The sequence below is a fragment of the Lissotriton vulgaris genome, chromosome 4_1, assembly GCF_964263255.1.
Source record: "Lissotriton vulgaris chromosome 4_1, aLisVul1.2, whole genome shotgun sequence".
NCBI lineage: Eukaryota > Metazoa > Chordata > Amphibia > Caudata > Salamandridae > Lissotriton > Lissotriton vulgaris.
The window spans coordinates 549,595,352-549,619,710 of record NC_141691.1 but is presented as its reverse complement, the minus strand read 5'-3'; the positions used below and the strand labels follow the sequence as shown (position 1 = coordinate 549,619,710).

The following is a 24,359-nucleotide window of genomic DNA, read 5'->3' as shown; positions in this document are numbered from 1 at the left end:
CATACTAAGAGAGGTGCCAGCAAGCTTCCAGGACGTTTGGGAGGAACAAATATTTACACGTTCAGAGTCGTGAGATTCAGATTTATCAGTTTCTGACAGGAGTTACATTAGGTCACAATGCAAGGAGAACGGATAGGAAACTCCCTTTCTTGATGATAGCACTCTCCAACCTAGAATGGTTTTTTGGGCACACTCATCCAAAGAGTACCATCGGCATCTCAACTAACATCATCATCCCTCAGAAAACTGCCAACGTCCACCATCAACCACCCTCAAAACCAAGTGCACCTGGAGAGCCATACCTGAAATGCCATCAAGCAATACAACAAGGGTCTTTCAAAAGGACTGCAATTAATCTATGTGTACCCATTTATACAGTACTTACTCTCATTGTCTTCAGAGATTGTTACTTTTCTTGTGCATATTTGCCAATCTTACTGATAAATCAGCTACAGCTTCTACAGCCTTTAGAAAGCTTTGAATGAAACTGCTAAGAGGATACAGCTAACTGCCAGAGCAGAAAGATACGTTGCAACCATCCTTTTGAAAAGTGTACCATGCATTCCTCACTTGAAAGCTACTCGGCCGCTCACATCACTGAATAGATATGCTTGCTGATGAACAGAGATCTAAGTAGGGTAAAGCCCAGACATGGTGTGCTGAATCTAAATGTATGCCATATTGTTTATCACTCTTGGTGTCATTTTAGATCAGGATCAAAATTCTCCCCACCCAAAAAAGGTAGAAAATGCTGGATAACCTGTGAGCTAATTAAACAGGATTATGAAGGGTGTCTCATTTGGAAATGTGTATCACAGAGATCCATAAGGATATCTCCAGGATTCTCTACAATAAAAGTACTTATTTATGTAAAACATTACTGTTGTGTTCTTTGCATTTATCCAACCTCTCTTTTGTGGATAATAGTAGAGAATTCTTTCAGTAGTAGAAATATTCAAGTATGGTGAAGCATGTTTTCCTTTCAAGCACCCAATAGAACTTGTTATGTAGGGAAATAAGTTACCTCTTCCACCCAAGTGCAAAACAATCGACCACCACTTCAAATTAAGAAAAATGTGTGGTAAAAAGAACATGTGGCAGCTGGCAATCCTCCCAATGCCACTATAACAGTTGGAACAAACCTTTGTGCCATTAGCAGCTTGGACGACTGTTGTGGCTTTGGCACCACTGAGGAAGTACATCCTTCTCTATAGGTTTACAGAACAATATGCTTCACTATCAAGCTGAAGAAGAACAAGACACAGAGCACGCTCTACAACAACTAGCTGTGCACTTCAGTAAATAAAACCTTTCTTGTATAGAAATTGGACTGTTGATGTTGTTGCACCAAGAATATTGTGCTGGATAACTAAACACATATAAAGACCCAAAGGCGAGACCTATTGGCTATGCCAATGCTTGTTTTTATTCAGTACTACCCCAGTCGCTAGGGGCGCCATAAAAAGTTTTTGTCTTGTACTTTTGTTAACTACTAGAAAAGGAAAAACCCTTGCTCAAGACCTAGTCAACTAAACAATAATTCACAAAAAATACTCAAATAAACCACTTAGTGGTCAGTAGTGCTAGAAAACTAGCTGTGCCCGAATTGGGGGAGCCAAAAAAGAGGAGGGGAAAGAACTGTCTAGTGAAAGGTTGTACCTAGCCCAACCACGAATGTGGGGGAAAAAACTATTTTTGTTTTAATTACCCTCACACACCCTAGTGGTGTCATGCTTCATCATCGGGTCACCCCGACCCCTAAAAGTCGGGGTTGGCTCAACCACAATGTTGGGAGCTTGTCAAGTAAACCACATTCCAAATGAGCGGCGGGAGCACTTCCTCTGAAATGCAATGGTTTATGACTGGTCGTCCCAAACTGTATGAAAGAAACCATTAAAAAAGTGTTGAAGTTTTTTTCATAGACCAGTTATCCGAGGAAGAGTTGGCATTCTAAAAACACATTAAAATGTTATATTAAAAAGCACTCAAATTTGAACATATTTTAGAAGTGCGCCTGAAGTTGTCAGCAAAATGTTTGAGACGACTACATTTACATTTGCTGTCTAAAGCACGAGTGCTGTAAGTGTGTTTTGCTTCAAAGCGCTCAACATACATTAGAGGGGATGTATTAATCCAAAATGCCCCCTCGCCCATCACCTTAAACGCCCCGAAAAATCAGCAAGAACCAACACAACACATGGAAGAACGCTGTTCAACATGTGTATGACTGTTTTGGGTGCAACGACATCTGCTAGTGATGCGAGGGTAGAACACAAAGAATCAGAGCAAAAATGTTAATCGGCCATCATCCAACTAGAGTGCTCAAACTGTTTTGGCATAGCTATGCAGACAGGGCAAATGTATCAAAACGTTGCAGTAGTCCCGATCTAAGGATTTTTATGTGCTGTGAAATTCTGCACCTAATGTTCGGAAAATTATATTGTGTAATTACTATTTCTATTTACATAGCGCGTACTAACCCCGATGAGGCGTTGAAGCGCTTTAGAGCGAGTGGTTAGTGGTTATATTTGAATATTGTGATTAGTAATGAGAACAAGAATAAAGTGCCTACATTTTCTCCCAGTAGGTTATAGTGTTGGTCTTCCGTCTATGTTACAGAGTGCATAGTTTACATTAACCAGATGGACGGCTGACAACGGTGTATGTCCTTGGTCAGTCCCTCTCTAATCAATATGCACGCCCCCACACATTTTAGCCAATTCGCCCTGAAGCCCGAGGCAGGTCCCACCCACTAAGCCCCAGGAGAATCTCTCCCGGTAAACTCACATCCTCTGAGTTTTCACACCTGTCAGGTAGCTGAAGCCTGTCTAACACCCTCAGCGGGAAGGGGTTGGGAATTAACTTGAAGTCACTGAGTGTATTACTAAAGCGGAGAAGTTTAAAACCTGGTGCCCTGCATTGTGCTGCACGTAGCCCATATCAATCGTCATTTACATTGAAAATAGTACATAACTGTCACTCTGCTTGAATGTGGCGTACATTCAAAGATAGCATGCTTATCATCTAATAATCCTCTGGGGTTTTGTGAAGGCGATGCATTGTGCCCCGTCCCTTTGTGAGTGGAAACCCTTTTCATATGTCAGTCTGAGTGCGGATTGTAATTTAAAAACCGTCCCCACCCACTTTAGGGTTAATCATCATGGGTCTCTAGCCCCTTCTGGAGTGGAAATCGTGTTGCGATCTCGACTGCATGTTTTTTTCAGTGCCGGTAATAGCAAGTTTGACGAGGAAAGGAGGCAGCAGGGGAAGGGGAGAGAGGAGGGGGCCTGTTTCCTTTGTGGGAGCAAGCAGGAACCATCTGTTAATTACTAACAGATGGTTTTGAAAGCTCGCTCTCGCAAGGGAATTGCGAAACGTGCACGCGTTGCCATTTAAAGCAATGCAAGGCGTGCACGTTTCCAGCCTCAAAAGCGAATCGATTGTAAAAGGTATTTTTTCCTATGCAGCACATGCGCCGCATAGGCGAGACCTAAAAAGGAAAGAAAACAGTCTGCTGACAGACTGCTAGCAATGGCACCACCACTGTTGAATTAGCATGCCGAGGATAAATTAAATGCCCTGACCTAGGGTAAATTTAAGTTTTAATATTATATTGGGTTTTAACAATAATATCTGCAAACAATTGTCCCCAGCCCATTCCCTTTGAATATACTCTAGCCGCAAGTAAGATCTCTAGATATGTTTTAGGCCATTTTACAGCCATTTATTACCATCCATCACCATTTCTGCTCCTCCGTATAGACCCTAATTAAGCCTGTGTTTCAAGGTACAATAGTTCTAGTTCCAGAATGTTCTGTACCAACCGGTGGCAGGGACACTACAGGTCTCAGAAGTATCTCACCATATAATTGATCACAGGCTGCCACTGTTTTTGAAACATTATTTCCTCTCCTTTGCCATTTGGGACAGTGTCCTCTACTGTCAGGATCAACCACACCTTGTGAAGGCATAGGTCACTTGTTGGGATTAACGGTGCGCCCCACTGTGCCAACCGGGTTTGCCTGCTGGTAGGACTAGGTGGGAAATAGTTTTGCCCTTTGTTGTGTGTAAGGGGTATATTTATTCTGCTAGTAGATTCACATCTGGCCAGCGGCCTAAAGTGGACCTGCTCATATCTTCAGTAGTCTTCCGAGTAATCCTTCCAGTACTGTTGGATCTTGGGGTAGGCCCATAAAATCAAGGAAAAGGGTCTAGTTTACCTACATCCGCTCCAGTAGGGCTCTGATCTGACTGTATCTATCTTGTGCTGCTGGTTTTCTGGCATGCAGGGTTTCCCTACTTCTAGCATGTGTTGCAAAATGTTTTGCTAGCATTATGAGTTCCTCTCCTAAAATGGTAATCCTATTCTTTTTCCCAAGCCCCTTGAAAAGTCAATATATAGTGGGTTTGGGGTGTTTTGAGGTGCTCCCTTCCATAAGAGAGGTCTAATAAGGTGTCAATCAACTTGTCACCCAGTTTTTGAGTGCTGAGTGCATGACCCAATGCCCCACTTGTTGGTAATGGGAGTATTCACTTTCTTCAAATCTAAATCTTCCTTCTTTTGCATGAATGGCTTCAGTTGCCCTTCATGAACCATGCACCTGATGATGAAACATGCCCCTTCATTTCAAGCTTGGACGTTTTTGCTGATCACTTTAGGAAGAAGTCAGGATTCCCCCATAGCAAGGTGATATGGGATGCAAAATATGCCAAGACGTTTTTATACCCCACCTGGTCCCAGGTTGTCATTATGGGCTTCATGATTGGATATATATCTATGTAATTTCTTGAGCCATGGTACTTCCCATTGTGCCTCGTTAGATAAGGTGTGGTCAATCATGCACTAGTTGTGATTAATCATGCACTTTGTCAGTTCCCTTTCTCATCCATTTCATTAGGAATCTTAGCTGTGTTGCCGGACAGTATCGCCATAAGATTGTTATTGTCGTCTTTGGGTCTTAAAAGCCTTGTCTGCCACCTTCTCTCACCCTTTTCCCAGCCAAATATATTCTAGGCAGAAGAGCTGCAGTTTTCATTGCCTCGTTCCCAATGCACAAAGGTAATGCCTGGAACATGCACAGAATCCTGAACAGTGCGTTATGCCCCAACCAAGATACCGCTTTGCTTTTTCAGCTCCCTCCCCGTGGGTAGATTTAGAGCCAACCCACAACAAAAAATATTTTGATAATTTATGATGAACCAGGACTCAAATTATCATAAGAGAGTCCAATGAACATGCAAGTAATCTAACTGATTGGCCAATGGAAAGAGTGTGCCACAGAAATCTGGTCAACCTTGTGCAGCGTGGAGCAAAATTCTCAAACATGGATACACGATGTGGATTGGATGAGAAAGGCAACATCTGAAAAGAGGCAAAATTCTGGTTGCAACAGCCAGAGCAGAAATCATAAATGTATGAAAAGGTGCATTAATTACAAAAATAAAGGGTGGTAGTTACAACAAAGCAGTTTAAAAAAATTGCAAACTGCAGTTTGTACTATTTTTGCTGAAACCAAAGGCAATACACTGCATGGATGATGATGGGGATAGGAAAACATATTGCAGAGAACGCTATGGTATTTAGAACAGAGAAAAATCAGGCACCAAAACATAAACCATACCATATGTCCTAGAACTGAGGCCCATGTTTGGTCTTATAATTAAACACCATCTCCTGCAACGGTTACAAAATCAAACACCCAGCCTGATTGTTAAGTGTCTTAGCATTGAAGAAGTTAAACACAATGCAAAGCAAAATGCGTTTGCAATTGATCAGATGAGGGATCACGTTTTGAGGCAAAATATGTTAACAAAATACTTACATTACCACACAGAAGGGTTTAGTTAATGCTAAGCCTGGGCGGTAAACTCTGCACCGTTTGCAGAATTGTCTTCACTCCGCGGAGCTTGCGGAGTGCAGAAAACTGCACTTCGCATAGTGCAGAGGAGTTTTTTCCCAACTCGTGAACGGTAAGTACGCGAGCGCAAGCTGCCTCTCGGGTAGAATTTCTACTTGAGCAGCAGGAATACCTGCGCGAATGGCAGTTCGCACTGCACTCGTGGAACTCTGCTGAGGTTTTTTGGATGTATGACGGTACAACGCGTACCGTCACAACGCATACCTTTACCACGCGGCCGTGACAACGCAAGTCGTTACCACGAATTGCGTTAGGGGCACAGATTTCGAATAGTATAATTTACTATTCTAACACCAGTCCCCGTGGACCCTAGGGAAGGTGTTGGGATAGTAAATTAACTATTTGTAATCCTTTAGCGCCCTCCAGCGCAAGTCGTGGTAACGGCTTGCGTTGTCACGGCCGCGTGGTAAAGGTACCGCGTTGTAAAAACATTGTGGTAAACGATGTCTACCGTTTTTTTTGTCACTTTGCAGAGTTACGCGTAGCAAAAGTCTGCGAACTACGGTGGTTAATGGATAATATAAGAATTGAGAGTGCTATCATTTAGAAATTGGATTATTGGGTGACTGGGGAGTTAGCCCTGTTCAAACAGCAACCACAATCCTAGTCAGGATAAGACATAAGCAAACCCCAAAGTAACCTGTGATAACCCTTTGCTAACTTGGCACAGAGCAGTCAGACTTAATTTGGATGCAATAAGTATTTGTGCAACACTTCAAATAGTAAAACAATGAAAACACCACACAAATCGATCTCATACAAGGTTAGAAAAATAGAGCAAAATGTTATAAATAAAAGAAGAACAAAAAAACAAAATCCAGTCAGTAGAACCGCAGTTGTTAATTTTTAAAGAATAAACTATAATATAGTTCCTAAAATCACATAGCTATTTGGTTGTGCTGGACCAGGTTAAAGTCAAACGCACAGGCTGACCGCGATGGAGCATGCGTCAAATACAGTCCCAGATTAGTGCCGTGGAAGGTTTACCTTCTCAATCTTTGCGCTAAGAGTCCCGTTCGTGTGGAGGGTCACCGAGAGCAAGCAGAGCATTGTGGGCAGCAGTTGGCGAGGGGTGAAGAACAGGCCAGGCGTTGCAGGACTTTTTCAAATGGTTAAATTAAAGAAGCAGTGACATACAATTCACAATGAGCTACAATTGCCAAACCATAGACTTTTTAGACATAACTTTCAAAGTGGAAAATGGCTTACTCTATTGTGACCTCTACAGAAGACCTACTGAAAGGAACACGCTGTTGAAGTACGAGTCACATCATCCGCGCAACCTATGAGACAATTTGCCCTATGGGCAATATCTTAGAATGAGGACAAATTGCACAAGAAGGGAGGACTTCTTCAGAGAGACGGATGTCCTTACAAAACGTCTACGGGAACGTGGTTACCCATTGGGGCTCCTGAAACGTGCCAAGAAAAGGGCTTGGTACTGCCCTAGATAACAACTACTAATACCTAAGGAAATATAAGCTGGCACTGACAATATAAAATATAAGCTGGCACTGACAATATAGTGTGCGCCACCACATTCCATTAAAACAAATAATAACATAAAGAAGATTGGCACTAAGTACTGGAACTTGGTCGCATCAGAACTGAACACTGAAAAAAATCCCTCATTTGCATTTAAGAGAGGAAGGAATGTGACAGACAGCGTAGTTAAGGCCTACCTGGAAGCTCCAAAACAGCTAGATCTACGTGGTAAACTTGGACTTCCGCCCATACTGGGACATTTCAAATGTGGCACATGTAAAGCCGGCCCCATGCATGGAAGGTCAGACACTTGTGCACAACAACAAAACATACAAATTGGCCTCCTTGAGTAACTGCAACACCGCAAATGTCATACACATTATTCTTTGTCCTTGCAACACACCATACATTGGTCAGACCACCCAGAAAGTCAAAACCAGAATCTTGCAGCACATGAGTAAGATGAGATGTAAAGTACAGGGAGCGCCACTTGTAGAACACTTCCTTACCCTAAACCACACGCCAGAGAGTAGGAGATGGAGGGTGGTGGAAAAGATAAACGCCAACCCAAGGGGTGGCTCTATTGCACTAGCTTTGAACCGCAAGGAGTGTAAATGGATACACATCTTAAACTCAGTGGTGAAAGGGTTGAATGAATATGAATAGATATCCAAGCAAATGGGTCTGTTGTAGGAACATTTGGCTATCTGACATACTTTAGACTGTTCTTATCACATGGCTACATACATCTGCCATAATGTTCTTTAGAGTGTGTCATACACGAAGACACATTTACAGTTGCCAATTAAATGTTTGTACGGAAATTATGTTTATAATCTCTGTAACTTGGTTACACAATGCAATATGGTTATATCATTTGTGAACTAGATACCCTCGTTATACCCAACAAGATATTTATACATGCCAGGACAATCTATTTCTGTTCAATATTGTGCACTCATGCAATTCATTTAAAAATGTGTAATCTTACAATACTGTTGCTGTTATTGTCAGGGTGTCTAGGAAAATTGCTGCACTGATACACCTGAATGTGATGTTCATTCGCTACAGTAGTATGTACCAATTCGCGCAATTAAATCAACACTGTTAAATAATAACGTGCACTCATAATTCCTTTTAATAATGTGCACTCATTCAATATTGTTACTGTATTAATAATATAAGCTTTGCCACACTGTCTTTCCCAAATGTAATGTTTTCTCCGATGTGTTCATGGCATGTCTTCTTTGCTGCAACAGTATGTTTCATTTTGCCTGTTTAATTGAGGCTGCTACAAGTGATTTCTCCTAATGGAGCTTTCCAGCACCCTTGCTCACACCGACTGCGTGTTAGATTAGAGGACGCCACTTCATCTCTAAGCAACCGAGCTCGGCAAATCGACATACACGCGTCCTCACGGCCACGTCACCCGTCAGGATAAATACTAGGCGGTCATGGCGTGAAGTCCATTCTGACTGTTAGCAGTAGATGGATGGGACCGCGGACCATCCTTCCGTTTGCTGAATAATCTAGATTTGAGGTGAGCCTGTGGTCTTGATTGCCCCATGTAAAAGGAACCCGTATGTATCTACTGTAGTTCCCCCTCACTTTACATAATTACATTTCCCGCTAACCACGGATTTTCACGTTCCCGCACGAAAGATTTCTATAGGCAACACAGTCCGCATTTTTAATCACTTCACTACAGTCCGTATTTTTAACTTCACTGCACTCCTCCATAGCGAGGATAAATCGGACGTAAGTATCTCAACAGAAGCTGCAGTTATCTAAGTCTCCCGAACCGCTCCCTTACGCTGTGGCTTTTAGCATATCACGGCACGCGCCCCTTGGCACACACATGCAAGCCGCGGTTATCGATATCACCGTAACCATTTCAAATAAGCTGTGGCTTTTAACAACTCCCGGCACGCGCCCATCAGTGCACACATGCCACCTCCGGACGGACCACTGTAGAACCTCTGTTGAGTCAATCACAACTGGACCACCACATAATCACGCTCGAACACTCGAGCAGATCTTTTAACTGGATCACCGTAAAACTGCACAGCGCATGTCATACCGTAAAACAGACACTGTACCACTGTACATAATTACGTCTGGGTTTTCACGAGCTAAGCACGCTCTTTTACTCTAGTAAATAAATAGCTTGATTATCTCCTTACTCGGATCTGCCCCTCTCCCACAGATACTTGGCCATTGTGCCCCATTGCTACAGGCTGAGACATTTCCGGCCTTCAATAGGGTGAGTAGTTTAGCCCCTAACATTTGGTGTATTAATTCCCATGCACCTCCAGTCTCTCTTACACACGCTTCATCATTTGTTTTCAGACTGTCCTCAAACAATCCACTCCCGCACCGGTCTTGAGGAAGACCCGCTGTGACCACCAATTGGGGCACCATAGGGTCGAAACGTTGACGCTTTTTCTAGGCCCAGGACTACTAGGATTCTATACTAGGAAAGATAGGAATCCCTGGATTGAAATCAAAATCCGGCCTATTTTAACACCTGTATATATAAAAATGTTTACACTGTATATATATTGTTCACCACTTGAGCACCATGCACATCTGTCACCCATATGCACTTTATATTTATGTATATTATTGATCCTGACAGTCTACCATTATAAATGGTATATATCATTGAATGAAGTAATTCTGATATAAATAATATCATCAAAACCTTTCATCTCAGGTCTTATTCATTAAGTGCTAACACATTAGGCTAACACATTAGAGTATTGATCACGTGTCTAAATTATTATATGTTCAAGAGCTTACCTTTCAGATTGCATTAAAAGCATTCTCAACTTACGCTTGTTCTACCTGACAGAGCCACTTCTGTTTAACCAGGCGTCGCAGATGGGCAGGCTGCAGCTTTGCGTTGACAGGCCCCTGCAGGTTGACTATACTGCTGTGCGAAGAGACTGGCTTGCGACTGCTCACGCTAATTTTTGGGGCGAGCAACAAGTTTCGTGCAAATGGGCCCATTCGTGGTCATGAAAAGTATGAATTTAAGAGCTCAAGAGCCACACCAAGGGTCCAGGACCTTCATAGGCACCTCTTGGGGTCTGAAACTCGCTTTAGAAGGGTCCAGGGGATATTGGGGAGCTTCACGCTCAGATCAGGAGGCCAGCAGACTAGACCCTTGAATCACTCTGGTGTCCTCGGTTCAAGATGGAGCTGCAGGCCCAGTTCTTCTTCCTCAGTCTAGATGCCAGCAGCCAACAGGTCAGCACAGCAGGGCAGTAGTTCCTTGTGGAGAAGCAGTCCATCAAAGTGGCAGCCCTTGTAACAGCACAGTGGTCCGTCTTGCTGGCAAAGTATTCACATATCATTAAGTGTACTAAAGTTGTGGTGTTTGAGGTCCTTCTTTTATACACTGGTGTCCTGGTTCTGGAAGGTGAGAGAGGCTTTTAGACAGTGTCTTTGACATGCATGGAATTCCCTGCCTCTCATGCCCTGGCTCCAAGCTGGCTGAGGTGGCAATGCAGGGTCGTTAAGCTCTTTGTGTGGAGAAAGGACACAGACTATCCAGGTGTAAGTGACGCTGGGCCCAGCTTCTCCCTTCCATCCTGCCAGTGATGGTCCAACCAGTCAGACCTGTCCATGATGAATGTTTCGCAACTGGTGCTATATGAAGCGCTCCGATACCCGATACCGGGTCAAGTTCGCTCTATATAAAACTCTGTAAAAAAACGAAGCCTAACTGCAAACAACACCCAGTCATGTGACCAGAGACAGGCCGCAGGCACCAAATACCCGAGGCAACGAAATGGCAAGTTTCTAAATGTGTCATTTTCAAAAGTGTCATTTAAAATCGGACTTCATCAAGAATTGGGATTTTAAATTAGGATTAGAGAGACACCCAACATGAACAAGTTATCCCTTCCCAATTGGAAATTACTCTTATAAACTGCAATAAGGTAACATCAATGTTATCCTATGGAAGAGATGGGCCTTGCAATATTGAAACACAAATTCATTTGTTTTTCACCACCCACCAGGACATGTAAAACTTAAAAGTACATTTCCAGCTTCTCAAATACACTGCAACTTGTCCTTGGGGCTCTCCAAGGCCTACCTTATGTGTGACTTATATGCAGGGCCACTGGAATTATGTGATTGTGTGGGCATAGAAATGTTTGCATAATTATAGATTTGCTGCACTTGCAACATAATCCATCAGCTGCCACATCAACTACGTATGTTACCCCAAAAAATGCGTTTCTACCTCAAACAGTTCAAAGTTACTAAAAAGTCAGCGCCAAGTATTGCAGCATGCTGGAAGGCCCTGTGCAAAGCTGGACTGGTCACTTTTCTGTTAATTATTTCTATATTTGGGGGTTAAACTGGTACTAATGAGGCACAAACAATGCCCAGTGTTACCACGTTTACAAATGACGAATTAATGAAGTAATACTATTACAACATATACCGCATTTTGCTGCATAATTTGGCTTTTCATGCTGCATAATTTACTCAAACCGGCTGCATAATTTTGCCTTCTGCTGCCGCTAATTCTAGTGGCCCTGCTTGTATGTATTAAAAAGGAAGGTTTGGGCCTAGCAAAAGTTTTTGGGGACATGTTGACATTGCAGATTAACACAGCAAAATCTGGTTTTACAATGGTAGGCCTGAGACATGTTTAAAGGGCTGCTTAAGTGGATGTCACAATCAGTGCTGCAGTCCGACTAGTAATATTTAAGTTACAGGCCCTGTGCACATATAGGACACTTTACTAGGGACTTATAAGTAAATGAAATATGTCCATTGGGGATAAGCAAATGTTACGATGTTTTTAGCAGAAAGCACATGCACTGTAGCACTGGTGGGCAGTGGTAAAGTGCCCAGAGTCCAAAGGCCAGAAAAAACGAAGCCAGCAAAAACAAGAGGTCGGAAGGGTAAAAGTTAGGGGGAAACCACGCCAAGGATGCCAGATCGAACACTATTCATGACTGTCAATATATGAAATCTGTAATAAATGCTTATGTATACAAACTCACATGTTGACACTAGCTCCATGTGCTAGGATTTCATCGAGAGATCGAACAACTGCTTCTGTAGACACAACAGAATGGCGCTGTCCCCAATGATCCAACCATCCAGTGTAAAACTCTGAATTTACCTGGAATGAGGAAAAACAAACAAAATATGTTAATATGGAAATATACAAAGCCATCTTGACTTCATTTATCACATCATTGAAACATGCAGAAAGCGGCTATGTACAACCAAGCTAGAACAGAAAACATTGGCAATATGATCACACAATGTAGTGGAGCCGAATGAGTCATCACATACACCGAGAATTTAATTTGATCAAATTACCTTGCCAGATGTGATAAAAGTGGCATCCATCTCATTAGATCATATAGATCACGAGTCTATCATTACTGCTATCGGCTTGAGCGGAGAGTCCGATGTGAACATTACATTTCATTTTATGTTTTAAAATAACGTAGGGGGCGTGGCCAAGATGGCGGAGTAGAAGGACGCGACCTCGGCGAGCTCCTCCGACCCAGGCCCCTGAGCACCTTATTTATCGCTGATCTCCCCCCACCGTCGCTAGCTGGAGACAGCGGGTGCAGTGGAGAACTGGTGGACCTTGCTGGGAGTGAAATCTGCGCGCCAGAAGGCACTTTTGGCTGACTGTGGAAGGCGAGCCGCGACCTTCGAAAAGCTGCGGCCCGACCGGAAGTGCCGTTGGGTCCGCCCTGTGAGCGAACTCGAGCCTGGGGCGCTGTGCGGAGGCCGCTGGCGAGGCCCAGAGGGGAACGGGGACCAGCTCGGGTCCGCTGCCTACTGCAGTGCGGAGCCGCTGACTGTGGCGCTGAACGATAGCGACCGGAGCGGTGAGAAGTTGGAGCCCCGCTGAGACGACCAATCGATTTACGGCCGTGGATGAGACCGGGGCCGAGGATTTCGGAGGCCTTGCCGGCCTGGCTTGGGACACGAGATCGTCCCACCCGCTGACACCGGACGGAAAGTGGTGGGTGCCTGGTGGTGTAACTCGGGTCCAGAGGAATCTCAGGAGCCTTTTGAAGCGATTGCCGCGGGGGCCTGGTGGCTCCCTTGTCATGTACTGCCTGGGACTTGAGAGGCAGCGTGCTACGGAGCGTGGACGCCATTTTGATCTGGAAGCTACACCCCGTCGGCCTAGCACTGAGGTGGAGTAAACACGGAGCGGTGGAGAACAGGTGCTGGACTGCACTACAGGAGCGGCGTGCGGCCCCCTCGGTCTGGGCGGTCTCACAGAGGGTAGCTAAGTGGTGTTGTGAACGCTGCTATCGCTGGTGAATTTGAACACTCTTATTCGGCGCCCAAAATGGCAGGTAACAGGGGGAACAGGAAGGGAGACCGCACCCTGCCGGAGATGCTGAACAGGAGCAATGCTCGACAGGACCGTGGACAGTCCTCCCCCAGTCATTCTAGCAGTTCACAGGGGGCGAATGGAGGGGAGCCACCAGTGACTAGGTCGTTCCTTGAGTCGCTCTTCAGCTCCCTACGGGATGACTTCCAGACTCTCAAGCAGGAAGTAGCGGGGGAGGTACGAGAGGTCCGGAGAGAGGTTGATGGCCTAGGAGAAAGGGTCTCATCAGTGGAGGAAGCGGGACATGCCCGGGACGAGGAACTCACACAGCTTCAGCAAGAGGTGATTAGGCTCCGAGATCAGCAGATTGATCTACAGTCCCATGTGGAGGACCTCGAGAACCGTTCCCGGAGGAACACCATCAGGGTCCGGGGCGTTCCGCTCAGAGAAGAAGGGGAGGAGGCGGCCGCCTACTTGCAAGATCTGTTTCGGGAAGTCCTGGGTGAGCCGGCAGACTTTACTCTCAGGATCGACAGGGCTCATAGAGTGGGCCCACGACGTAGAGCCCCGGCACCTCCCCCCGATCTTCTGGCTTTCCTGCCGGACTATCCCCTGAAGGAAAGGATTCTAAGGGTAGCTCGCACTAAGCCCTCCTTGGAGTTCAGAGGCCATAGGGTGGCCCTCTTTCAAGATCTTTCAGTGGTCACCCTACAGAAACGCAAGTCTTTTAAGATTGTGACTGATTTCTTGCGGGAGCATGACATTCAATATTCTCGGGGCCACCCTTTCCGTATTTTCTTCCGCTGGAACGGAATACTGCATCAGCTGCGCTCCCTTCAGGACACCTGTACTGTGTTGGGCATCACGGCGACTGACGAAGATGGGCCCACTCCACGTCGTCGCCGGATCACCAGGGATGGCTGGCAATCGATCCCTGGCCGCAGGTCTTCGACCTCTTCGGTGAGACTGGACTCGCCTACCATCCGGGCTGAGATGGATAATGCTGTGCGGGAGGTCGCTAGAGAAACGGCGACAGAGGAGGTTGCTTTGACCGCCTAAGAATTCTCCGGGGGGAGATCGACATCGCTTCTTTTCTGAGCTGCAGGTTTGGGGGCCTGGGGGGGTGGGAGGGGGGAGCGGGGGTGGTGTTGTGGCTGGACGTCCACTTTCGAGACTTTCCCATAGGCTTGCCTTTGTGGGCCGGCCTGGGCAATGGTTTCCTTGACTATTTTTGGAGGGACGGGGACAGTGTTTGGGGTTTGGAAGGGGTTGTTTTGGGGTGTTGGGGTACCGGGAGGGTTCGTGGGAGTTGGGTGTTGGGAAAGAAGTTGTCCAGTGCGCTGTACTAGGAAATGTTGCTTTGCCTGAGTCTCTCCATTTTGCTCTGCTTTGTGGCGATGGGTTGGTGCATGGGGAGGGGGTCTGTGAGGTTGGCGCGTCTATGGCGGGTGAATTGGTCGCACTGGGGCTGGTGGTTGGTACTAGGCCGCGCTGCGCAAGGGGGAGAGGCGTTGCATACTGTTGGTGGGTGTCCGACTTGCTGTTTGAGTTTGAGGGATTGTGCTCATCCGCGGTATCCACCATGCAGGACACTTGCGCCTTTTCACACATTTCTTCCTATGTCTCCTCACTCCTTTAAAATTGTGACCCTGAATGTCAGGGGTCTGAATAATCCCGTTAAGCGGCGAGCGGTGCTTTCCCTGTTGGAGAATACCTAAGCAGACATCTGTCTCCTTCAGGAAACCCACCTATTGCCACAGGACACACATAGGCTACGCTCTTGTAAATTTCCGACGCAGTTTTTTTCTTCAGGTCCTACCAAGACAGCCGGGGTAGCGATTCTAGTGGCTCGACACTTCAGGGGGGAGCACATCCATAAATTCGCAGAAATTAAAGGGAGGATGTTGGCACATAGGTTTCGGGTGGGGGGCATGATATTCACGATAGGCTCTCTTTATAGCCCTAATGACAAACAGGAGCGGTTCTTGCAGTCTGCGGTGGAAGAGATTTCAGCCTCGCCGGACAGGCATATTATCCTCGGGGGCGACCTTAACATGGTCTTTGATTCGGTAGTCGACAGATCGACTCAGCGCTCACCGCAAGTCGGGGAATTCTCAGCTGGTTGCAGGGCGCGTCTTGCGGAGGTGGATCTCCAGGATCTCTGGCGTCTTATGCACCCCGCGGACAGGGATTACTCATATTACTCCCACGCGCACAAGACTTATGCGAGGCTTGATCACCTCCTGGTCACCTCCTCGGTGCAGGCCCTGGCGACTACCATAGACATGGGGGTTATTTCCCTGTCGGATCACGCCCCTGTTGAGGCATCCTTTTGCTTGCCACCGTCTGCCGCCCCGGCGAGGATCTGGCGCCTCCGGGACACTCTGCTCCACAGGAAAGCGGTGACGGACCGTATTGAGCAGGTACTTCGTAACTATTTAGCGCACAACGACAACACAGATACTACCAGAGCCACCCAGTGGGCTGCTTTGAAAGCGGTCCTCCGAGGAGAGTTCATATCGATCTCTGCGGCCGACAATAGGGAGCGCAAGATAAAGAGGGATGAGCTCACTGACAGGGTCCGGGAATTGGAGCTGATTCACTGCATAACTGGGGCCCGAGGATTTGGCGGCAGCTTAAAGAAGCGAGGAAACTTCTTGCCGCCTTAGATATGGACAGAGCGGAATATGCGGCTCTTCGACTACGCCATGCGTTTTACACTGGTGGGGATCGCTGTGGCAAACTATTGGCCAATAGACTCCGGGCCACTAGGCAGAGCCAGCTGGTGAAAAAACTCTCTGATCCCGTGGGCGGAATAGTGACAGATGACGCCTGTATCTCGGCCGCGTTCCGGGAGTTGTACGGCAACCTCTACGCGGGTGACCCGCCGGATGTGCCGGCTATGGCCTCCTACCTAGACTCGATCACTTTGCCCTCCCTGGACTCGCTACAGGCAGACCACCTAAACAGGGATATTAGCATAGAGGAAGTAGTGACGGCCATTGCCAGGCTCAAGCATGGCAAAGCACCAGGCCCAGATGGCTACTCGGCCCTCTTCTATAAGACGTTCTGCGGATCGTTAGCCCCGATCCTCGCCTGCCTTTTCAATTCCTTCGCGGAACCTGGGGCCATCCCGCCTGATCTCTTGAGGGCTTCCGTAACGGTAATCCCCAAACCGGGGAAAGACCCCAAACACTGTGGATCTTATAGGCCGATATCTCTTTTAAATGTCGACCTGAAACTTTATACTGGGATCTTGGCAAGCCGCTTGGCGCTTGATCTGCCCGGCCTTGTTGAAAAGCGTTCGACCGCGTGCACTGGCCCTTCTTGGAACAAGTACTGGTGAAGGCGGGTATTGGAGAACGGTTTCGCTCTATGATCCTCAACTGCTATAAGGAGCCATCAGCTGTGGTCCGGGTTAATGGCCATACTTCCGCAGCCTTCCCCATTGAGAGAGGCACAAGGCAGGGCTGTCCACTCTCAACCTTGCTCTTCGCTCTCTACATGGAGCCGCTCGCTCAGCGGGTGCGGACTCGACTGGCGGTGGAGGGGATACGGATGGGTGGCTTTACCCATGCGGTTAGTCTCTACGCTGATGATGTCATCTTCACATTGGCTACACCCCGGACATCACTTCCGGCCTGTATGGAAGAACTGGCGGAATTCGGCACGGTCTCGGGCTTTAAAGTAAATATGGGGAAGTCGGTGGCCTTGGATATATCCCTGGCGCCTGACACCAAGGCGTACTTGCAGAACAGGTTCCCGCTACTTTGGTCCTCGGAAGCGATACCGTATTTAGGGATTCAGATTGCCCCTACGTTGCCAGCCATGGTCTCTGCCAACTACTTGGCCTTGGGTGCCAAGATCAAGGCCGAGCTAGGGCGCTGGAATCGCGGCATCCTTTCCTGGTTGGGTAGGATTGCTGCCGTCAAGATGACGATCTTGCCACAAGTGCTCTACTTATTCAGGGCTCTGCCGCTGCAACCGCCGAAAGGGTGGATACAGCAACTACAGTTGGACGTAGCCCGTTTCATTTGGCAGGGGAAAAAGCCTAGGCTACGCAGGTCCCTTTCTCTTTTGTCTCCTGACGCTGGAGACTTGGGCATTCCCGACTTCCGGAAATACTTTCAGGCGACACAATTGAGGTACCTGGTCGAATGGTGCAGGTGGGAGTCGGATAAGCATTGGCTTTTATAAGACCAAGTGGTGGCGGGACGGCCTCTGCAGGAGATACCGTTCCTGCACCGGACTCATCGGCCTAAGAATCTTTACACATCCTTTATTACTAGGGTACCTTTGCGGGTTTGGGATGCGACCTACCTTAGGTACGACCTCACCACGTTTCCTTCGCCCCTTTTGCCGCTAGTGGATAATCCTGCCTTCACCCCCGGGATGGAGAAAGGAGCTTTCACACATTGGCGGCAGGCAGGCTGCAGAGCCTTATGTCACCTGTATGGCCCCGAGGGTATCATCCCGTTCACACAATTTCGGCAGGAATTCTCATTCCCTGAAACGGAGAGACACCGTTACATGCAGGTTCGGCATTGGGCCCTTCAGCCACAGGTGCGGGAGGTTGCGGATAGGATGCTCTCACCGTGTGAGAGATGGCTGTTGTCCCGTACATCGGACTCGAAACTAATCTCGGACCTGTATACGTTTTTGCAATTACTCTCCACACACTTCCACAATCCAGGGAGGGCTAGATGGGAACGGGAGCTTGGGAGGACACTGAGCCCCAAGGAATGGGATCACATATCTTATAGGGCGCGCCACTCAGCCTATCATATGGGCCTCACAGATACCTTTACTAAAGTGTCCACTTACTGGTATTATACGCCTGAGCGGATTCATGAGTTCGACCATAGTAAGACGGACACGTGCTGGCGGGGGTGTGGACATCGGGGTACACTCACGCACATTCTCTGGGACTGTCCTCTCTTAACTGACTACTGGAAGGAGGTGCTGGATGAAATTGACTCTCATTTCGGCATAGAGCTCCCGCGCTTCCCGGCATATACCCTGCTAGGACTCCCAAATGCTCTAATGTATCCCCTCAAGTCCAGAAGAGGTAGAGCTCACTTGCCCGAGGTACCTCCGCCTCCTACGGCTTACGAGCCCGCCAGCGCCAGATCAGTGAGAGGGATGAGATCCTCCTCCCCAATTACCTATAGCCTCCGGAGATAGGCTGCATGTTTGTAGCGCACTGGACAGTGGGCGGGGGGGGGGGGGGCGGGTGGGAGGGATTGGGGGGGGCATCGGGACGTTGGGGTGGGGGGGAAATGTTTGGGCTACAATGTTGTGACATGCCGGACTTTTGCTCTTTTTCATCTGCTGATCTTCTATTGCTGTATATAAGTTTGGATGTGTCACACTGAATGAATAAAATACTTTAAACATAAAATAACGTATTACGTGCTGGTATTGTTTGCACCGGCGCACCTTGGAAAAGGTGCGCCGGGCGCAAATAATGCTAATACGCCAGATTATGGTAAATGTGCTGCCCATGGGGCAGCTGCGAACTCGTGCTGCCCTGGGGGCAGAGCATTCATGTGAAAACATGGAGCAGCTGCTCAGAGTTTTCACAGTGCAGGCGGCACCAGCCTGCACTTTCAAAGGGGATTAGAGTGTTAGGACGGGTCGTATTGCGCCTACCTACACAAGAAACAACTCCTCCCATGGTTCAGAGCGGAAGGACGTATTTATGCCTGAACGCGCACGGCAGATGCGCGTTATTCTTTGCAATTCCAGGAATTGAGGTTGTCTGTTCGAGTCTCCGGCTGGGAGATTCATTGCTTCCTTCGATTCCCCTTTTCCTCCGGAACTGAGAGAGGGGGAAGACTCTTTGAGCCTCCGGAGATCCTATTCCGGTAAGAGGAATTACCGTAGTGAGCGGAGCGCGGTGGTGAGCTCCACGCGCTACAGTCTAATGGGGAATTCATGCGGAGCGCCGAAGTAGAGCCTTACCCGTGCTTCTGTTTCTTTGATGTACTTTTTCCAAAGGCTAATAGCGGAGCTTTGTGGCGGTCTCAACCACGTGCTGCTGTTATATATACATAAATACCAGTGGAATATTTCTGAATTGTCAAAGCGGAGCGCAGTGGTGATCACAACTACGCGCTGCCATCTTTTCTTCTCTTTTGTGTATTTGTTTTCACCGATACTCGGAGCGCAGTGGTGGTCACAACTATGTGCTGCAGTGTAAGAATTGTTCTTTTCAAGTTGGGATTGTGGCTGTTACGCGGTGGTAGAATTTGCCATGCGTTACCATATTGTTAGACAATATTTAAGAGACTCTTGGTGCAACATTCTATTGGATTTCCTATAGTACCGGCTCATCAATCAGGGTATCAGTCTATAATTTGTTTGGTATTGTGATATTGGGAATAGAAAGGATCCCTTAACAATACTCGGACCTCTTTGTATGGTTTGGTGTGGAAGGAAACTGGGTGCTTCCCACACACAAGAATCCAAATATATAAAGAACACTCTCTTTCTCTGTGGTAGGTGTTTGGCATAGTAATGAACATGAAAGTACTTGTCCAGGGTGTAGGCGTTTAGGATGTACTTACCTATCTTTTCATTACAGGAAAAACAGAAAGACAGACGGTTGACTGCTAATAGAATTATGTTTGTTCTCCCATGCAGGTATATCCCAACCTAGTGAGACCTAATGAGGGTAGACTTTATGTCAAACTCCGTTTATTTTTGATTCTTTTGTTGTTACAGGTTCCTTTCCCTGCTGTCCCTTCCCTTTCCTTCCCTCGCCTGATAGTTCGAACCCCCTGTGTCTTACACAGGGGGTGTTGGTAATATCAGGAGGTGGACCCTTTTACTTGGGGCAACCGGATACTGCGGAGCAACCCGTGACATAGAGTTTTTCCTTGAAGGCTAGTGCAGTGAGTGACTGTACCCGCCTGCAAGGGGATGTCTGGGGGATTCCATGGGACCCTCTTTACCCACCTGCAGAGGGCTACTGTCAGGAGGCGTGCTGACAGTGCAGCACCTTTTAAATTGTGCACTGTCAGTGCGCCTTCTGAGGGCTTCTTTGACTGTGCACCAACGTCTGTAATATGGTGTGAGTGCAGAGTCAAAGGAATTCCCTCATTTGCATAGGGCATGCCCGTATCCAAATGAGGGAACACCCTCTGTTGATAGCGCTGACGCTTTAAGTGCTCCAGCGCTATTGGTATTATAGAAGGGGACGCACAAGCATCTGCGCCCCCTTCTATAATACGAAAGTACCCCAGGTCACGCAAAGCGGGCGCAAACGCCCGTTGCGCCCCTGGGCCCCCTTATGTAATACAGCCCCTGGTGTTTAGGTTGCAAAACGAATGCCGAAATTGGGGTCCGTGGTTTGGATTGAATCGAGATGCAGACTTTCCTCAACTGTCCTCAGCCCTGAAAAGTCTTTCAGTCACTCATTCATGACCACAATATGTCGGTGACATGCAAATCAGAGAACAGAATTCCTGTACACAACTAACCCTGGGTGGAGTTCGCGGAGTGGCACTATGCGGAGCTATGCGAAGTGCAAAAAAAACGTTGTCGCACTACACGGAGCTCTGCAAGCGTAGCAATTCCATAGAAAAATTATGATTGCGGTGATTGCACAGTGTGGATGCTTGTCCCCACTGAGCAATCATTGCGTACGGCACCATGCACAGCGCAAGAAGTCCTTTCTTTCTCTTTTCTGCCGCTCAAGTAGATTTTTACTCGAGCGGCAGCTTTCTCAATGCGAACAAGCAGTTTCTCACTGCAAGCGGTCGCGAGCATACGCGACCACTCGCAATGAGAAACCTGACCACCCCGCGTTGAGAAATCTCTCTGCGATGTTTATTTTCCACGCTCGCCAACTTGATGTTGACGGTCATGAACGAGGAAAAATTGCGCTAGGAGGTTGATTTTACTCGCTCGCGCTGGCCAACTTGATGTTGGTGAATGTGAGAGAGGAAAAAAACTCCGCTCCGCGAAGCTGAGTTTTTCAGAACTCCGCGAGCTCCGCATAACGCGTAGTGTGGGAAACTCCGCATGCTCCTCGAGTGGAGCGGAGTTCACCGCCCAGGTTTATTGACGGACCCCTCCTTCTCCCTTGAAGCTGGCATGGATAACTGAGGAGCTGATGCTTTCTTAAAATGAGGTGAGACAGCAGCCCTAGTATTCAACCAGTAGGTGGCGCTAAATTAAATGAAAAGGCCCAGAAAGGGTCCCTTTTGTAACAATCAACATTTGAAAAGTCTCATTCGCACCTGTATACTGTATTTTGGGTCTCTTTAGGAAGCACCTATTAATGCGACACCAAAGCATGCAAACTCAAGAAGCGGTTGCAGACACATAAACCACAGGAGTGTCTCGCGCTGCCAGAGTACAATGATCTGAAGAGTAATCTGAGGCCCATAGATACATGGTTCATCTAACTGTGGTAAGTGGGAAGATTTGGGGAGAGCGTGATGCGTGCAGTCCTGCTGAAGAAACAGTCTGGTTTGATATTGCCAATTTAGGTTTGCTCAGCAAGTACTGCTTCAGTAAGAAAACAGTATAATTTAATATCTTCTGGGTCATGGAGCATGGCAATATGTTAAGACAGAAACGGGTCAGGGATTTTAGGTGCGGCAGTCAAAACAGCATTTTGCTGGGGACGTGCTACTTATCCGCTATTACAACAGGAACACTTTCTGGGCCTTTTCTTGCAATTTGGCCCAACCTACTGGTGGAATACTAGGGTTGCTGTCTCACCCTATTTTAAAGCATAAGCCCTGTGCAAAATACCTTTTGGCTTCATCTAAGGTTCCCTCACATTTTAATTTAAAAAAAACAAAGGCCTAACAAATCCCCACTTGCTTCGTTATTCCAAAGTGCAATTCCATCAATAGAAATCCTTCATCACCGATACATGCACTCTGTCAAATCAAGTGCAAAGTAAGGAGTCATCCCATATGTTTTACGGTAATATGGACCGAATGAATGTCTGTGAACAACCAGGAAATGAAGCCTGATAACTCTTCAGCGAAAGTATATTGATCTTTTGAGTGCAATGCCTAGTTCTGGGCAATAAAATATCTTGAAACCAAACGACTGGATGGTCAGAATCTTGCATTCACACTCTCTAAGATAATTAAACACACACAAATTCAACAACACGTGCATGATGAATAAACGGAATACAAGTAGAAAAAGAAAAACTGCTGTCGTCGAAACACGGTGGGCAAATGTTTGCAATAATGAAATGGAGTCGGTGTCCGTTTTGCAGAGGTATTGCAAATAGTCTATCATTGTTTTAAAATTCCAGCATGACCACCACATTTAGAGCAAATGGGTTGAGAATCTTGGAACGAGAAAAGAATAATACGCTATGGAAAACAACATTCCATCATGGTCGCCTGTATTTAGAAAAAAAGGGCACAAGGGATGCAGTGCACTGCAGCTGAACTGAGCGGCAACAAAGAGACCCTTCGGGGCTGCCCGGAGACAGGAGCGGCTCCTCCGCGTAGGCTTCAGAGCGTTGCCCCACTGCTTTCTTGCAGTGCAAGAAGCAAAAAAAGGGCATACCTCGTCGGTGGCGGGCGGGCGAGTCAGGAAGAGTGGCTAGCCCAAAGTTATGGGCGCGGAGGGCCGACCAAACCATTCATGAGCACTCTCCTGTTTTCTCGATGCAGGCTGCATGCAACCTGCATGGAGAAAACGGCCTCCGCATAGACACCTGTATGGACGGCATCCTAGCCAATCACTATGCTGCCACTGCAGCATTGTGATTGGCTTAGGGGAGAAGAAGGAGGCTGCCTGCTTTTGCTTCAAATGAACAGAGAGAGAGCAGGAGCCGCGACGCAGGAGTTCGGGACCGGAGGCGAAGGTAAGTTTTTAAGAAAAAATTGTTTTATTAAATTAACTCCACCCTCCTGGCGAGACCTCCTCCCCGCATGACCCACCCTGCCCGCGAGTCATGCCGGCCGCGACTGCATGGAGAGCTGTTGCATTGTCTTTAGTAATGTAATAAAAAGAGGAGAAGCAAAGAAATTAAAGAGGAATTATAAAAGAAGAAAATCCCTGACAATGTAGCACTCTCATTTCTTTAACAATATAATACAATTGCCTCTAGTAATGATCTGCCATACACTCAGGCCACATCTCCCTGTCAGTAGCAGCTATGACTCTTCCCCTCTTTGAGTAGAAAGGACCTTACAGTCACAGCATATCTTCAGTGAGCATGAAGTGGGGCAGAGTTATCCTGGTGGCGTGGGGATTTCCTTTGATCCTTTGGAAGCTGGCATGCGCTGGCACTGGGCTGGGCTTGAGAAGAGCTGGAGAAAAAAGTTAGGAAAGCACAGGGGAACCCCATTTGTTTCTGTAACACAAAAGATTCTGGGATAGATTTAACATTAAAACACCTCCCTTAAATAGAAACTGGATCACTGTGTTAAAATGTAGGTGGGGAAATTATAAGACCTTTAGTTTCATTTGCACAGAGGTGTTGAGAAACATAGCAGAGTGCACCTTATAAAAACTTCTGTAAGAACATAAAGCCAGAATGGCTGGAATCGTAGACAAGAAGAAAGCTGCCGGATATTTACTGAAATAATTTCTATCTGCCTGGTCGAGGACTTGGGGAGAAATCCACCTGGCATTAT

The 24,359-nt window shown here is 47.0% G+C and overlaps 1 protein-coding gene across 1 annotated transcript in view; it reads right to left on the bottom strand.

The window, feature by feature from the left end:
* GLB1 (galactosidase beta 1) overlaps window positions 1–24,359 on the bottom strand; it is a 277,016-nt gene that overhangs the window by 153,495 nt on the left and 99,162 nt on the right. The window contains exon 8 of the mRNA XM_086964687.1: window positions 12,431–12,552. Coding sequence (XP_086820813.1) covers window positions 12,431–12,552 — 122 coding nt within the window. The remainder of the gene's footprint in view (window positions 1–12,430; window positions 12,553–24,359) is intronic.